The sequence below is a fragment of the Pseudochaenichthys georgianus genome, chromosome 13, assembly GCF_902827115.2.
Source record: "Pseudochaenichthys georgianus chromosome 13, fPseGeo1.2, whole genome shotgun sequence".
Taxonomy (NCBI): Eukaryota; Metazoa; Chordata; class Actinopteri; order Perciformes; family Channichthyidae; genus Pseudochaenichthys; species Pseudochaenichthys georgianus.
The window spans coordinates 19,197,513-19,215,258 of record NC_047515.1 but is presented as its reverse complement, the minus strand read 5'-3'; the positions used below and the strand labels follow the sequence as shown (position 1 = coordinate 19,215,258).

At 45.4% G+C, this 17,746-nt stretch overlaps 1 protein-coding gene across 4 annotated transcripts in view; it reads right to left on the bottom strand.

Moving 5' to 3' along the window:
- pitpnm3 (PITPNM family member 3) overlaps positions 1 to 17,746 on the bottom strand; it is a 101,459-nt gene that overhangs the window by 54,490 nt on the left and 29,223 nt on the right. For 2 of the 4 annotated variants that reach the window (XM_034096771.2, XM_034096773.2), the window contains one exon: positions 13,536 to 13,646. The exons of 1 other annotated variant lie outside the window; for it this stretch is intronic. In XM_034096771.2, coding sequence (XP_033952662.1) covers positions 13,536 to 13,646 — 111 coding nt within the window. The remainder of the gene's footprint in view (positions 1 to 13,535; positions 13,647 to 17,746) is intronic. One more of the 4 variants, XM_034096772.2, reaches the window with a different exon arrangement.

Below are 17,746 nucleotides of genomic sequence, written 5' to 3'. Positions count from 1 at the left end.
TGATTACTGGATTATTATCAGTGAAGTCAATACGCTAAACGGTTTTTGAAGGATTTTGGAAAAGACAATTGTTAGCGAAGTAGTTTCTAATGATATAGCCCAAGGTCACATTTGTCTAAGAGTGGTTAATGGCTTTAGAAAAACACAAGTTACTATATCCTCAGACCTTTAATTCCTATAAGGAAAACTGCTCAAATAAATTACACTGATTGGAAATAAGAGCAGAAGTAAATTATTATGTGAAGCACTACTAGATGAAGGAAAGTCATTAATGCACCACATCACAGAAAGAAGTAGCTTAATGGAAAGACATAGTAAGGGTTTAGGGGCAATTGACCTTTTTCTACCTCGCTACAATGACGTGTTGTAAGGCAATTCTGCAGCACATAAACACTTATGACCACAATGCTCAATCAACATTTCGAATGGGTTCAAGGGAAGTTTTGCTGACATAGGTGGCTTTCTGCACGTGTGTGTACCCTTTCATTTCAAACATCTCTTCCCCCCATCTCCCATCCCACTCCTCCAGAGCTCCAGGCAGCAACAGAGTTGTTTGGCTGTGATTATATGCTCTCAAAGTGGGAACACAGCATTTCTTACTTTATATCCTGTCAGAACCACATACACACAGAAACGCAGACATGCACACACTTAATAGTCAGCACATAGAAACCGACTGTAAACATAAAAGATGATACTCCTGACATCGAGTCACTTGTTATCATTTTCTCACCTCTCCCTCTTTTTGTGTGCTGTCTCCTATTATAATTCTGCTACTTTTATCTTTGCAGCCGTTTTAAGTATTTTAGTTTTGTTTTCGAGAGACAGCCATGCAAGAGAAACCTAGACGATTGTGCCTTTGTGAAGACCTTGTGCTAAATATGACCAAGGAAAGGTGATGTGCAAAATACAGATGAGTCTCTATCTAAAATGTATTTTTCTTTCCACTTCTCTCTCCGCATGTGTTTCTGAATTGAGCCACAGGGTGCATGAAGAAGAGAAAGCTGTGGCGCTCCACAGAGAATGGATAATACATGTCTCTCTGGGTCACTGGAAACTACATTCTCACAATAGAGGATATTATGTATGGTTTTTGTTGGGTTGTTGGGCAGGACTTATAACTACGTCATCCCTGCATGATTTCACTGACGCATTCATTTCAGTTAATGTTATCCCAGCTTGGCACCCACACAAAGAAGCAGCCGACAGTCGGAGTTAGTAGTTTATCATGGAGTCGGTCAATTAACAAAAAGAAAAGATGCTTATGTAACAGCAGTTATTTCAGGTTAGACAGAAGTATACGGCACCAGTGAGTGAATTAAGTAGGGAAGAGATTGAGATAAAAAAAAGCACAGCATAAATATGCCGATAAGAGTGTTAGCATAGTGAACAGATGGGGAGCCCGGAAGATGCTTGAGTATTGGCTGATGCTAGATCGCACAACGTTACAGGGAAGCAATGAAGAAGAAAGAGTGCAGCAGAAAAATAAGGAGCTGTTGTGCTCCTGGCATTCCTGTCTGTCACTATCAACGTTGCCTCCGTTGGGAGGGAAAGACTTTACAGTAGCCGGTGGCTTGTGGAGTTATGAATGTAGGAAGATAGAGAGGTGGAAATATAAGAACATGATGAGGTGATGCGATTGGAGGAGAGTCAAGGAGCAGCGAGGCCGGGGGCAAATGGGTGGTTAGAGAAGCTGAGGAGAAAAAAGAGAGGGATGATGGAATAATGAAGAGCAAAGGGAGGGAAATGTATTTGAGGAACCGACAAATAGATGGAGATAAAAGTGTAGTGGAGGTTGCCGCTCAACTGCTTCACAGGCTGAGTAGTCCAGCTGCACCTTTAAGGTTTCCCGATTACTACGACACAATCTGATCCCGACTTCTCCTTTTGAAATGAACCACTAGAAATACATCATAATAATTTAACAGGTGGGGACTTTTAGCTGCCGTGACCCATTAGGTTTCAGATATGACGATTCAACATGATAGTATCGCGCTTTATACTGTATACCTGCAACATAAACTGAGCAGACCATTCATTTGGATGTACAAAAGAGAGGCTGAAAGCTCCACAGTTTTAGGGGTCACTCATAGCAAGAAACTCAGAAGTAGCACCCAACTTCCGCTCTATGGAGATTCATAGTCTCTTTGTTCTTAATGTTGTTCTTTAACTGTTTTGGATTACTCTCATCGCGCCATTAACATAATTTTCAGTAGCATCAGGCAGATGTTTCCTGCTATAACTCTTGATAATCCCCCTGAACACTATGATTTGACAACACTACATGATTCTGTTTGTTCCACTTTCGTTACTTTATCAGAGGATATGACCTCAGCCATTTGTAGTTGGTGGTGCTTTTTGAGATCTTCATTGCTGTTGCTATGCCCGTTTTCACCAAGCTAATCGATGTCTTTAAAATGCATGTGCCCCCGCAAGTGTAGGATGTAAACAAACAACTAAAGAACCTCAGCAGGCATTCTCATATTTGTTTGCAGCACTGTGTCTCTATTTTGGTAGCGTTTGACTGTGCAGGAACATAAGTATGAGGGACAGGGAGCGCAGAGAGGGAGAATTCAATTATCAGTACATAAGGGCTGTCCACTCCAAAAACGACAACTATAATTATAACTGGTAACATAATGATGTCAGAATCCACACTGATGAATAGTAACACAGTGGTGCCAACTGAACTGCACTGCATCTGTCTCTTTCAGAAACGGTCAGCTAGAAATGTTAAAATTGTGTATAGAAAACATAAAGGGCCTACTTATGAACATTCACCTGAGAAACATGCTCGAGCTGTTTACACAATAATCACAAAAAGAAGATAATAATCATCAGTCCTTTCATTTCGTTTTCTAGGTCAGAAATGGAAGGACTTGCATGGCACCCTGTATATGTGTTTGGATTTTTTTGGCTGTCAGGGTTTCCAGCATTGATCAAATGACTCTAACAGTGACAAAAAAAGAGACCTTTTGCGAATGTCATTATACTATAAACTGCCATTGTCTTGTGTGGTGTCTCGTCAATTGTGTTAGTTGTGTTTGTTTTATGTCTGTCATTTCATGTTTAGTCAGGTATGTAATTCCAAGTCTAGTCAGGTTTCTATGTAGAGTCAGGTTTTCTTGTTACTTCACGTCTTGTCTGTCTATTTTGAGTATGTCATCTCTCGTCAAGTCCCCATGTTTCATGTCATGTCTCGTTTTCCCATGTCCTGTTTTATTTTGTACTTACCTCTTGTCTTTCTCTTCAGGTCCTGTTACTTCCTCACTTTGGGTGTTTTTCCGCCATCGTCAGCGTCTGCCCCGCCCCTGATTGTTTCCACCTGTTCCCAATTCCCTCATGTTTAAATAGTCCTTGTCTCCCTTTCTCTTGTGCCAGTTCGTCTTGTTTCTATGTCCAGAGACCCAGCGTTAAACCAGAGAGGAGAGTTACCAGAGAGGAGAGTTTTGTTTGTTTGAAATCAAGAAGTTTTGTTTTGTCCTCGCAAGAGTGATTTTTTGTTAAAACTTTGTTTTGTTTTTTCTCATTAAAATATGAGTCGTCGCATTTGAGTCCAGTATTTTTGTACCCCGTTCTATCATCTTGGGTTGGAACTATTTTAAATAAGAATATAATTAGCATTATCTTCATATGAAAGGTCCTTTTTAAAAGGCTCAAGCTGAATGCTTGAAAGCAGTGTATGGGTATTAAAGAGTCCTGGAAACAGCAGTCTAGGGATTTTAGACCAAGGGATTTTAGACCGAGGGTTTTTAGACGCCTTCAGACACAGTACTTCAAACCCTCCGTATAAGGTAACATATACCCAGTCTTATTTAGCAGAGCTAAAGTGTTCGTACCAATGTCCCTTCTCCAATCCTCGACCCTTAAGTACGTGACCCAGTGTCATTCAAAATGTATTAAATGCACATGGAGGAGTCAAGGAGAATGAAGAGAGGAAACAGAAGAAAGAAGGCTTCCACGAAAGCAAGGATACACAGGTGCAGTCTATGAGGAAGTGTTATTGCTACATGACTAGAAATGTCATGACATGAGCCATAATAGGAAAAGAGCAAAATGTGGTTTCTGACATTTAGTATTAGAGACGTATTCCTTGAGGTTACACTTCATAATTAAAAGCAGAATTAATTGTATATATTTTTTTGAAAATATACATATAGAACTAAATACTAGTGATGGTGAGATGAAGCCTTATGAAGCTTTCCAGCCAATTGGTTTGCAAAAGGGTTCATCTCATGAGGCTTCATCATGGGCTTCATTTGAACACAAACCCCCCTGTTGGTCAAAGTGTGTAAAACAGGTAGATTGGATATCTCAACAGTGTGCTCTCTCATACCGAGTTCCCAATGAGTAAAGCCTTTGAATAACTCTAAACAACGAACATAAAATCATATTTTCATGTTAACAATATTGTATTTATTCCAGTTTAATGATTGTGATTGAAAAGCCTAAGGAGGCTGGTAAACATTGCAAAGAGGGATTTGAATTCCTTAATAATATTCATAAACTTAACCATGTTGTAGCCGGAGAAAGGCTAAACCATATCAAAGAATACATTTATTAACTACAATTATCTCATTTAGCTGTAGCTTTTATAAACAACAAAAAATACGTATTGTTCAGTCGTTGAACCAGGGACCCTGCGGTCATGAGTCAACTGCTTTCCAGCTGAGCCACAACACACACACTAAAGCTCCCTGAAAACACTGCAACATATTTATTCCTGTATTTATTTGTTCATGTTTTTATTCCTACATTTATTTATGCTTGTATCTATTTATACTTATGACATGTTCCGACCTCTATAAGTGAGGGTCTGAGCTCTCTTGATTCCATCGTGTCACCGGGCCCGGGTACAGGAGGGGTAATATGATTCTTAGTATACATCCATGGGTATTATGAGCGTTGTGGTTCAACCGATCTGAATCGCTTCGTGAAGCAGTCACGTGGTATCGACAGGCAGCGAGGCTTCGTTTGTCATCGATGACGTCACTGGCCCAAAACGATACAAGCCTCGATACATGCTTCACAAAAAGCTTCGGGGATTACTCGACACACGTTCCGAAGCCTCGGCGCAATACGTAACATCACTACTAAATACGATACTATACTATGAGGGATGTCTTACGCATTAAGCCCAGTGACAAGTGATGCAGTAGTAACGCTACAATTTTAAGGACGTCGGTTAACCGTGATGCTCCAGTGAACGAGGATGTCCAATTTCCCAACCGAGGACTCCTGTGTCATTCCATCGTTCCCTGGCGTCTAACAAGTGTGGAGCAAGGAAGATATGCAAGCAATGGAAATAAAAATGCAAATTGAGGTAATTGGGTGAATGTATGCTGAACTTCTTTAGCACCACTGATATGCGTACCAGCTCACCTGTCAGTAATGGAGACATGGCGCACAGTAACAGTGATCGGAGATGTGATGCAGGAGCGAAGAAACTCACTGGAACTGTCGACAGTTGTACGAGGAAGATATCAACTACATCCTGTCATGTGCAATCAACAGCTCTCGTCAGTTACTGTACCTTGCTCTGTGCTTTCGAATATATCTGTATTTTTATGATCAGTATTTTTAATATTGCACTTCACTTCAACACTGACATATTATAAAGCGGTATTGAAAACAGTTGCCCATTTATTGCACTACAGACAACATCACATTGGAAGATACTCGCTTTATACGTCCAACTCAGACTGCTGAGGCTCATCACAGAAACCTGTAACTCTTCTTAAAAATTGAAATTTGAGTGGCATATGACTAGCAATATTTAATATTTGTTTAGTAGTAGGAATGTATTGTTTGTTTTCATTCTTTTCATAGGAAAAAACACAGAATATCACCTTAAAAAAAATATATAACCTATCCTTGACCAACTAGGGCAGCTCTTCACAGGCTCTGGTATTGCTGCTGCAGTGGACCACTTCACAGATAATTTCTAGACTTCGTGAGTGGTTTGTTAATGGGATGTGTGGGGGGTGTAATTCACAGTGTGCCCACTTCTCCAGTTACCACCACATGAGTTAGTACAGCATCCCTGCAGGAGCGGGTTCTATTTCGTCCCTACTGACCGCCAGAGGCGGTGCTTTAGCACTGGATATGTCCATCGCACGCATGCGCAGCTCGAGTACCAATAACAACAAAGTCACCTGTGACCCACGTGACACCGGCTATATCAGCCGGTATTGTCAGAGGATCTGTTCCTTTCATCTTCTCGCTGCGCGAGGGTACCGTGGCTACATTTTTGTAGCCTACAGCGTTCAGGTTTGAACGTTTGATCTGAGGGATTTCTCTGCAAGCAGCTGGCCGTGTGCAGCTTCGCGACTGACAGTCGGAGCTACGGGTCGTTAAACGCGTCCTCCAGGAGCTGTGGCCGGCTGTGCGCTGTGCAGAGCCTCGACAGACAGGTTTGTGTAAGCTTGTTGCTGGTGATGGCTGTGTTTCCACACCCTCTCCCAGCCAAGTTGTCCTGATTACCGTCTTATTGTTTGTGGCTTAGACTTTCTGGTGACGACAGTGTTCCCGCTTCCTCTCCCATAAAGTTGCCCTTATGCTCTTTTGAAAGTTCTGCTTGTGGTGTTGTGCCCGAGCTATCATTAGCATTTGAGTCCCAGCTTTGGCTGCGTCCCTCATTCAATTTAGTATGGAAGCCCAGAGGGTCATACTTTAATCCCGTTTTTCGTTTAGATGCAGAAAGTAAGGTAAGTACTTTCTATTTCTTAGAAGCTATTATCTGGTCTTAACATTTGTGTTCTGACTTGGTCGCTTGATTGTTAGCAGCAGCCGCTTGGCTAACACCTTGCTAACTATTAACTCAGGGCAGTGCTCCCGCTATCTGTAGCATAGGGTTTGATTGCAGTAGCGCTAGATCGTTGTATTACTGCTCCTAGTACTAGACTCCTAGCACTAGGATGATATGCAGAGAACATCTTCACGGCGGGTGCTGTGTGCTCGGCATGTGCGGTTACTACTGTAACCAGGCACGGTTCTATGCGGGCTGTTCTCTTTCTTAGAAGCTAATTATCTGGTCTTAACATTGTGTTCTGACTTGGTTGCTTGATTGTTAGCAGCAGCCGCTTGGCTAACACCTTGCATGTACGGTTAAGCTTCATTATTTAACTCAGCCGGTGAGGGCAGTGCTCTCGCTGCCGCTCCTGGTAAACGCATGGTATGGTTGAAGTAGCGCTATATCGTTGTATTTACTGCTCCTAGTACTAGACTCCTAGCACTAGGACGATATGCAGAGAACAATCTTCACTGTGTGTGCCGTGTGCTCTGCATGTATGGCCATTAAGGAGGATTTCATGCTCCCAATATTATATTGTCTAGTGGGCAGCCGTTGGCTGACACTTTTAGGCACCGGCCACAGTTACTATTGTAACTACGGTTCCAAGCTGTGTAAGTACTGGCCATAGTTAATACTGTAACTACGGGGTTAAGCCGTAAGTACTGGCCATAGTTACTACTGTAACTACGGTTCCAAGCCGTGCAGGTACTGGCCATAGGCAATACCGTAACTACGGCTCTATGCTGTGTAAGTACTGGCCATAGTTACTACTGTAACTACGGTTCTAAACCATGTAAGTACTGGCCATAGTTACTACTGTAACTACGGTTAGATGCCGTGTGAGCCCTGGCCATGGTTACTACTGTAACTACGGTTCTAAACCATGTAAGTACTGGCCATAGTTACTACTGTAACTACGGTTAGATGCCGTGTGAGCCCTGGCCATGGTTACTGCTGTAACTACGGCTCTGTGCTATTCTCTTCTTTAGAAGCTAGTTATCTGGTCTTAAACATGTGTGTTATTTGACTTGATCTCGCTTGATCGTTAGCAGCAGCCACTCGGCTAACGTCTTGCGTATACTGTTAAGCTTCTTTATTTTACCCAGCTAGGTGAAGGCAGTGCTCTCGCTCCCGCTCCCTCTACCGGTAATGCGGATGTAGCTACATCCCTTTTTCTGTTCGGCGAGTAGTAGCACCGCTCTACTCTTCCCGTTCAGCAGGTAGCTGGTGAAGGCTGTGTTCCCGCACCCGCTCCCGGTTACGCTGCATCTGGCGTTCGACTCTAACTTAACCAGTGAAGGCAGTTCTCGCCCCCACTCCTGGTAGACGCCAAACGGCCTCGTTTTTCCGTTAAGCAGGTAGCTGGTGAAGGCTGTGTTCCCGCACCCGCTCCCGGTTACACTGCATCTGGCATTCGTCTCTAACTCAACCAGTGAAGGCAGTTCTCGCCCCCGCTCCTGGTAGGCGCCGAACTGCCTTGTTTTTCTGTTAAGCAGGTAGCTGGTGAAGGCAGTGTTCTCGCCCCCACTCCTGGTAGACGCTAAACTGCCTGGTTTATTCCGTTAAGCAGGTAGCTGGTGAAGGCAGTGTTCTCGCCCCCGCTCCTGGTAGACGCTAAACTGCCTGGTTTCCGTTAAGCAGGTAGCTGGTGAAGGCTGTGTTCCCGCACCCGCTCCCGGTTACGCTGCATCTGGCACTCGCCTCTAGCTCAGCCAGTGAAGGCAGTGTTCTCGCCCCCGCTCTTGGTAAACTGCCTTATTTACTAATCCAGCTAGGTGAAGGCAGTGATCTCGCTCCTGCTCCCTCTGCCGGTAACGTGGGTGTAATTACATCCCTATTTCTGTTGGGCGAGTAGCGGCGCGGCTCTACTCTTTCTGTTAAGCAGGTAGCTGGTGAAGGCTGTGTTCCCGCACCCGCTCCCGGTTACGCTGCATCTGGCATTCGTCTCTAACTCAACCAGTGAAGGTAGTGTTCTCGCCCCCGCTCCTGGTAGACGCGGAACTGCCCTGTTTTTCCGTTAAGCAGGTAGCGGGTGAAGGCTGTGTTCCCACACCCGCTCCCGGTTATGCTGCATCTGGCATTCGTCTCTAACTCAGCCGGCAGTGTTCTCGCCCCCGCTCCTGGTAGACGCTGAACTGCCGTGTTTATTAATCCAGCCAGGTGAAGGCAGTGCTCTCGCTCCCGCTCCCTCTGCTGGTAACGTGGGTGTAATTACATCCCTCTTTCTGTTCGGCGAGTAGCAGCAACGCTCTACTCTTTCCATTAAGCAGGTAGCTGGTGAAGGCTGTGTTCCCGCACCCGCTCCCGGCTACGCTGCATCTGGCTACCTACAGAATGGTTCATTCATGTAGCGCCTGTATGGCTTCTCTTGAGCCCGAGGACGGCCACGACCGCTGCCCCTCCTGCCTCGGCCACTTCTGGCGGTCAGTGGGGACAAAATTTGAGCATCTGAGGGAGGTTCTCACGGTAAACGCCTGCATGAGCTGTAGCTGCATGCCTCGGGTGCTCAGAGTGGCTCGAATCACTGAGGTGGAACGTCTGGCAGCAGCCAACAGACACCTCTCCTTGTCACGTCCTCCTCCAGATCAATTCGGCCGTTCCCGGCGACTTGAGGGAGCGATGGCTATGTGTGCTCCCCCCAATAGAAGGACTAGAAACAGGCTGTCCTCTAAAGTGGATCGGCTAGCTGCCGATAGGGGCATGATGAAGTCGCCTCTTGGCCCTTCAGCCTGGGCCCGGTGTAGGGGCTGCTAGCGGGCCGCCTGTCGTCCCCCCCCCTCCTTCGGTTGGCGCCCCTCCTACGGTTGGCGCCCCTCCTTCGGCTGACGCACCTCCTTCGGTTGACAGAGAGTCCTCCGTAGCGTACCAGTCGAGCCAGGGGAGCTGTTTAGATCAGCTGCCCTGGAGGCACTGGAGCGTGCCGCCCAAGCTAGGCAGACCAGGCAGCAGCACTCGGGTCCTCGCAGACCTGTGCCCGCTCCCAGCAGGCCCAGGGGCCGCTCTAGCAGCCGCACTCAGCCGCCGGATTACAGGGGTGGTCTGCAGAGGTCTTAGCGGCCCACTCAACCGCCTCCCAATGATTTTCGTGCCCCATGTCGCCCGCCTTCCAGGCGACCTCATGCCCCAGAGCCTTACTGGAACCCCCCAAGAGGCTCCAGGGTCCGGGGGGCTGGGCTCTGAAATCCCGGGGGTGGTCGGCGGCTGCTTTCCCAGCAGCAGCTCAGTTTCTGGGCAGTCTGTAATTCCGTCCCTTGGGTGGTTTTCACCTTAACCCAGGGGTACGGACCGCAGCTCCGGCCCCTAGCTTTCGGCTGGGTCTAATTGACAGTCGTCAGCGATCCGGCAGGGGCCCTACCTCTGGGCCAAGAGTTGTCCGTCCTTTTGTCCAAGGACGCAATCAACCCAGTAAGACCCTCTGCTTAGCCAGGGGGTTCTACTCGGCATAATTTCTCGTGAGCAAGAAAGTCGGCGGATTTTGCCCGATCTTGGACCTCAGAGGAATCAACAGATTCCTGAAGGTGCTGCCATTCTATAATTGCCTATCATTTGGCAGTGTATGATATTGAAGCAGACTGAAGAACAAAATTCTTGCCAAACACAAAAATACTACGAAAAAAACAGTGTCTAACGATGACCAACGTATTGTGTGAAGGAGTGGAGTACGCACAGGTGGAGTGGTTCTCAACCGAGGGATGCCTACTTCCACGTGGGCCGGGCAAGAGGGTGCCTTATATTCAGTTCCTCCGGCCCTTGGGCAGACTGGCAGCTGCCTCGGCCGCTGGGCCCTTAGGCCCGCTGTCGTTGCGCCCCATGCAGATGTGGCTGAACAGCCTTCACTTGGACGCCAAGTGGCACAGGCACAGTGAAGTCAGGGTGTCGCAGCATTGCTCCACTCTCCGTCACGCTGGAGGGGCAGGACCTATCTCCTGGTAGGCGTGCCCATGGGCGCCATCCCATCCCGCCAGGAGACCATCACCATAGGTGCATGTCTCTCAGGGTGGGGTGCAGTGCGGCAGGGCAGGACCGTTCAGGGTCAGCGGTCTGCCCAGCAGAGTGCGCGCCGGGTCAACGTGCTAGAGCTTCGGGCCGTGCAGCACTCACACACTTTCTACCCCAACTGGGGGGCAAGAATGTGCGTGTTCCTTGGGGACAGCATGTACATTGTTGCTTAGACAACAGTCCCTTCTAGATAGTGGACGTTCTCACTCCACTCTGAATTTATGTGGCTGCGATTCTGCCCGACATGTTCGGGTCGACGGCGCCACGGCGGGGTGCCACAGGTCGGTGTCCCTCTTTATGAGAGGGGCTTTGCGGCAGCGTCCCCCTTGCACCCCGAGGGCTCCGGCTTGGGACCTGCCCTTGCTGCCGGATGCCCTATCATCTCCTCCCTTCGAGCCCCTGGCCCAGGTGGGGCTTAGGTGGCTGCCCACGAAGGCAGCATTTCTGCTTGCCATAGCCTCAGGGAAGCGAGTCGGGGAGTTGCATGTCCTTTCCATAAACAATACATGCCCGAGGTGAAACTCTCAGGCGTTGCCCTTTGGGCAAATGTGGCATTCCCGCCCGGGGTCCTTCCACAAACTCACTTCAATCAGCCTGCCCAGCTGGCACGCTTTGACATTCAGGAGTACGGCACATCGAAGTTGCTGTGCCCTGGGGGTGCCCAAAGGGCGTATATCAAGGCTACTGCCTGTATACGGCAGGAGGAGCAACTCTTGAGTTTGCCCTGGCGGCACTAAAGGAGGTTAGGCCCTCTAACCAGTGGCTGCCCCACTGGGTTGTCGATACCATCTCACAGGCTTACGGGGCCAGTGGCCGCCCCCTGCCATCAGGCTGAGATGCCACTCTACAAGGAGCATCTCAACATATTGGGCTGCCCTGAGAGGGGTGCCCCTGGAGACCATCTGCGCCGCGGCGTCGTGGGCGTCTTCTGGCACATTCTCCAGTTGTCATCAGGTCAATGTCGCCACTCCCCATTCTTTGGGCGTGGTCCTTTTGCCGAGCTCCGCTGCTTCCAGTGGTGAGCAAGGGCTTGGATTCTTCATGACATTGTTGGTATAAGTCATCCAGTGCTAAAGCACCGCCTCTGGCGGTCAGTAGGGACGAAATAGAACGATAGTTACGGCTGTAACTACGGTTCGATGAGTCCCGGATGACCGCCAGAGTTCCCTGTCACTCAGAATTCTTGTGTGCTCGCGAGAAGATTCGGGGAACAGATCCTCTGACAATACCGGCTGATATAGCCGGTGTCACGTGGGTCACAGGTGACTTTGTTGTTATCGAGCTGCGCATGCGCGCGATGGACATATCCAGTGCTAAAGCACCGCCTCTGGCGGTCATCCGGGACTCATAGAACCGTAGTTACAGCCGTAACTATCGTTCTCTCATCTCTGCAGGACCAGACTGCACTCACAATGAAGCTCAGTGATTACAAGCTCTCACTTCAGATTGTCAGACCTCAGAGCTGGCCTTTACACCGAGAGCCGGTTCATTTGTCAGTAAACAAAATCCAAAACGAATTGATTGCTAACAGCACAGGACTGACAGGGGAGCTGTGAATCACTGTTGCTATTGAATCCATGTTAATATAATATAATTTAGTTCTTTTTTGTTGAACTGATTGTGATTGTTTCTTTGCTGCCATTCAATTTAAAGCCACATTGTTTTTATCACCTGCTGTCTCGTGACATAGGGAAGCTTATGTAGCAAAGAAATAAATGTATAAATGATATAGCAATAACAATTTTATTTCAAACAATGTTTCAGATGCGCATAAAGGCACCGCAGCAAGAGAGCAGAACACAGACATGTATCGAGCTCAGCGCTCCTCCTCAGGCATCTGCGACCACAGAGCAGGAGCACTGAGCTCGAAACACATTGTTACTGCATTGTTAGATCTTAGCCACAATTATGTTTATCTGCTGCTCACTATGTGCTTTCGTTTATTCAGGCTCATATAAAGCCTCAATGACTAAATGTTCACCCTTTGCAAGCATGGAGCCTCCAATCTTTTCCCTTTTAGAGTAAACTGTGAGCTAATAAGATGTTTTCACAGGAGTTGGTTGACCGAGGCATAGCCTGAATGCCCGTAAATGAGAAAAAAAACATGTTGTTAGATAGCCAGAAACACATCTGTTATGGGAAGCCCATTTAGCTTTTTTTCTGCTGGATATGCTGCGCACAAACAGGCAATAACACTGTGTCCTGTGGGTCCTGTCCCAGCTTTGTTCACACCACAGTGCAACAGCATTTTGCCAAGCACTTTTCTTTTTCTAAAAAATAATTTATTAAACCATGTGTGTCCAATTGAGATGATAAATATAATCTCCAAGGGAGCCTTGTACTAATTTCCATCAAGAAAATACATATTACTTACAATTAGGCTATAAAATTGCACCTCAAAGATGAATAAAAGTCTTGTGTAATAAACACACACTAACACAAGCCCCTGCAGTGTTAATGTGTAGATTTATAGTGGGTCTCAGCACAGTTGAAGTGAACAATTTTCCTGTACCCATTGCACCTCGATAAATGAAACCAGGATTATTTTCCTTTTTGTTTTACTCTTTCTGCCCCTAGAACTCAAACATGACTTCATACAGCTTTAAATAGAAGCTACAATTCATCCACCGTATCCACCATTATCATCATTCAGTGACTCATAAATCTGATTACACATTTGTGAATTTGTGTGTGTAGCATGTGTGTGTATCTGTTGCTGTGTGTGTTTGTGTGTGTATTGTACCATGCGACTGGTCCTCCATGTGTCCCATAGTTTCGATCTGCTCCACCAGGTCATTTGAGTTCCACTGACTCATGCCCAGCAGAATGGCGCTTTTCCCCTCCATAACATCTGCTGGGGCACACATAGACACACCCACAACAAGTACACACACACATACACACAGAGACACACACACAGAAAAAAACACACACACACACACACACACACACACACACAAGGAGTTAGACATTACAGCATAAGACAGAGACACATTCCTCTCTGCATATTAATAATATGGAAACTTATTGTTCTTGAAGCTCCAACTGATCAAAGTTAATCAGGTGATTTTTTTTTGCCTGAATACATCTCTTTTTAGGTGCCTGACACCCCCTAATTAGCTTTAAAAACCTGTGTTGCAGAACATTTACACCTTTGAACCCGACCAGCTGTGATTTACTTACAAAAACATCCTCCTCCCTAAAAAAAGAAAGCTTAATGTGCAGCAAGTAAACAATACAAGAAAACACAACAACAACATGGGAGACAGCGTCTGATAAACATTCACATGGCTTGTCATGGCTGAACACAAATGGAATAGCTACTGTGCTGCCTTTGCCAAAGATATTATGTAAATGTATCCAGAATGATGTTGACACATATTAATTACACCCTAAAGACTTTGGTACAACATGTTTATCAAGCAGGCCCACCAGGGGGGTATACTGCGAAGCAGGATTTTCGCTTAGCGGGCTAAATTCAGGGAAAACTCCGGCTTTCCGGTCATCCGAAGCTGGTTCTCTTTTTAGCAGGCTAGATCTCCATGGTAATATATGCTAAGCAGCTAACCTGGTCGGGGCCAGGTTAGGTTGCAGGCTAAGAGCTCAACTCAGTGAAAGCACCGCCTGCTGACCAATCAGAGCTCAGTGTGCGGAGTTTAAAGCGATCAAGTCATATTACAGGAGAAAGGAAATACAGAAAAACTGCCGTCGCAGGAAAGACGGCCGGCAAAAATCACCGACTGTGTGAACGTGAACATTAATAGAATATCACCTCCATCTTCAGAGCAATCTGACTATTATAACATTAGCGTTAAGGAAGCTTACTTAAATATCGGCCACAACATAAGTAACCGGATCAGAGTACATTAAGTACAGTCCGCGGCATATCACTTCATAATGTATCATATATCTCCTTATCTGAGTCAGCTGAGCCGTATCTGGCCGTGCAACACTCACAGTGTCACATACTGTATGCAGAAGTATTATTTTAAGCAACACATAAGTTGACGAAACACTCGAGACAAATGTAATTGAAGTCAGATCGTGTTTTAGACGGGGCAGTGATATCATAAACCTGTTAATGTACGCATTCAAACACTTTTTCTTTTGCCAGCTGTGTTCACCTTGCAGGTGCAGCTATGTGGCTTTTATCCTGGATAAAGTGTTTAAGTCATGGATGTTTAAAGTTTAACTTCTTCATTTTTGACTAGTATTAAAGTTCACTTTTCATTGAGGAAGTATGACGCTGCGCTGTCAGTACGCTTCTCCATGTTTGTGATTGGTCGAATGCTCCAAATACCACCCCTTTCATGTGAACGCGCACCTAACTAGATAGGACACGGCTGGCTTGAGCGATCCACTTGATAACCAGCGTCGTAGTACAGTTTAGCGAGAGCGCGTATGTTTTGGATTAGGCCAACCGGCTAACTCAAACATATCCAGGTTAGGTTGAACCAGGTTCGTAGCATAGGCCCCAGATGTATATATGTGTTTATCTACCCTCCACGGGAAGCAGTGTTACATCTTCAGCCACATTACTGGCTGCTGCTTTTTTATTAGCTAATACAAATTCAAAGTCATATTTGCCACACCACATGCTGCATTATAATGAAATGAAACCTGCAGTGTTCATGTCCACGTTACATGAGATAAAAATATGTGTATACCCTGGACCTTTGGAGGACACATTGATAATGTTATTACCATGTTGCTATTAACCGTAGATATAATAGAGAAAAACAACTTCCTCAAATGCTCATATATACTTATAGTTGTTATAATAACTACAGGGCATAACCCATCACATAATATCACATCAAGATTTCATTATTCATAGTTTTTATGTGTAAATGACTGCAGGGAGCTGAAATGTGTTACTGGAGGACCCTGCACATCTTTACCACTTAGTCTCTCCCGCACAGATAGCAATACAATGATCTTTTAGTACATAAAATACAGATGTTGTTTTTTTTCATTTTTCCCTTTAAACTGGGTTTTCTCCGGAAGTTTTTCCTTGTACGATGTGAGGGTCTAAGGACAGAGGGTGTCGTATTGCCACACTGATATTATGTACAAACTGTGAAGTCCACTGAGACAAATGTAACATTTGTGATATTGGGCTATATAAATAAACATTGAGATGTCAAAACATCAGCAGCTGGCTAGGGCCATTCTTGCTCATCAACACATTGCTCCATTGCTGATACAGTCAAAACATCCACAGGATAACTTTAAGGAAGGTTTATTACAGCAATATGTTCATTGTAGACCACCATCAGGTTTTTTAATTGCTTTCTCTAAATAGTGAAACATTGCTTTAAAAAGGGTACAACAAGCAAGAATAGTCATAACAGGTCCTAAACAAACCCCAGGTTAGTCAACGTTTCTTGTAAGAGAAAATCAAAGTGAACAGTGTTGTTTTTGTGTTTATTTATATCACACAATTAAGCCTGAGCAGAGGTCTAAACAGCCAGAATAACTTAAAACATGGACTCCCAAACATGGTGAGTGACGTGCTCTGTTGTAGTGGAGAATATCAAACTAAAAGAGTGGTTCAACATGACCAAAAGTGTTATACGCTCGTCTGAGACTGCCATTCAGTCTGAGACAGGGTGAGTCATGCAGGGAGAAAATCCTCTACCTCTACCTGACACGACTTCTCTCCTCTCTCAAACGTTCGTGCCTGGCAGCTCTGAAAGACACTCTGGGAGTCTACACCGCCTGTCCATTTGGATCACACAGCGGTCTGTCTTACGGTCACAGTTTGTCTTTTCCTATCTGCTCTGTCTCCCTCCACCTTTGACGCACTTTCTTCCCTCTTTCCAGATGTAACACTAGCTGTAATTAATGATGAAGGTACAGAGCGCACACACATGATTCAAACACACACAGAAAAACACAAAGAAAATGGAGAGGAGAGAGGAAGAGACACACACACAGACAGACTTGGTTAGGAGCCAAGCGTCGCACGGTGTAAGTAAGCCTCTGTTTGGACAGGAGGAGAATTTAAAGCAGGCTTTACACCCTCTAAATGCAGGTTACTGAGTCATCTCCTCGAGGAGTGAACCTCGGAGACACAACATAAGCTCTTGGAGGAGCAAAATGTGTTTGAGCCGAATGAAAAAAAAGAGCCAGGTGCAACAAAAACAAATGAAATGTACAAATAATCCTGATAATGAGGCCAGGAACAATAACACCTGGTGTGTTTGGAATACATGCAAAATCAAATTTGAACAACAGAAGAAAAAAGACAAGTGAGATCTGCCTGCAGCCAGAAACCCAGAGGGAGAGAAAAAAGAGATTTAGAAACATCCTTCAACCTGTCAGCTCACGGTGAGTAAGTGTCAAGTGGAATAGAGAGAAATGGATGCTGCGATTTTTGAACAATGAGAAAATGACCTCAGGTGATTTCTATCACTTACAATTGTTTTGTTGGCGCTGCATTCTCTCTTCTTCTTGATCTTACCATCCTGCATTAGTTGGAATTAGCATTGGAATTACTAACACAAATCCTCTGGCATTATTTTTAGGCTCCTTCAACTCCCGCTGCACTATAAAAAGATTGCTTAGGGAATGGGGATTATCCTCTAAAATGGCGTAAACAGTCTGTCAGGTGGCTAGGCTAGCAAAGATGGATGGCCTTAAAAACACCATGACTACAGCTCATCAGCATATATCATAATAATACGTGTGTAATCTGAAAATTGGATAAAATAATAGGGAAGATAATTGACACAAGAAATTGTGTGGAACTTTTACATGTTGTTGAGATTTAATTATTGTTTACTGTACACACACTGAAAATACAAAACCTTTAACTCATTATTTTATGTCTTTTGTTTTGTTTGTATGGTGCAAGAAGCCTTTTATATGAGTTCAACATGGAGTATATCTTCTTCATACATCTTGTCTTCCTAGAGCTGTCATATGGGCCACTTGGCAACACATTTAATC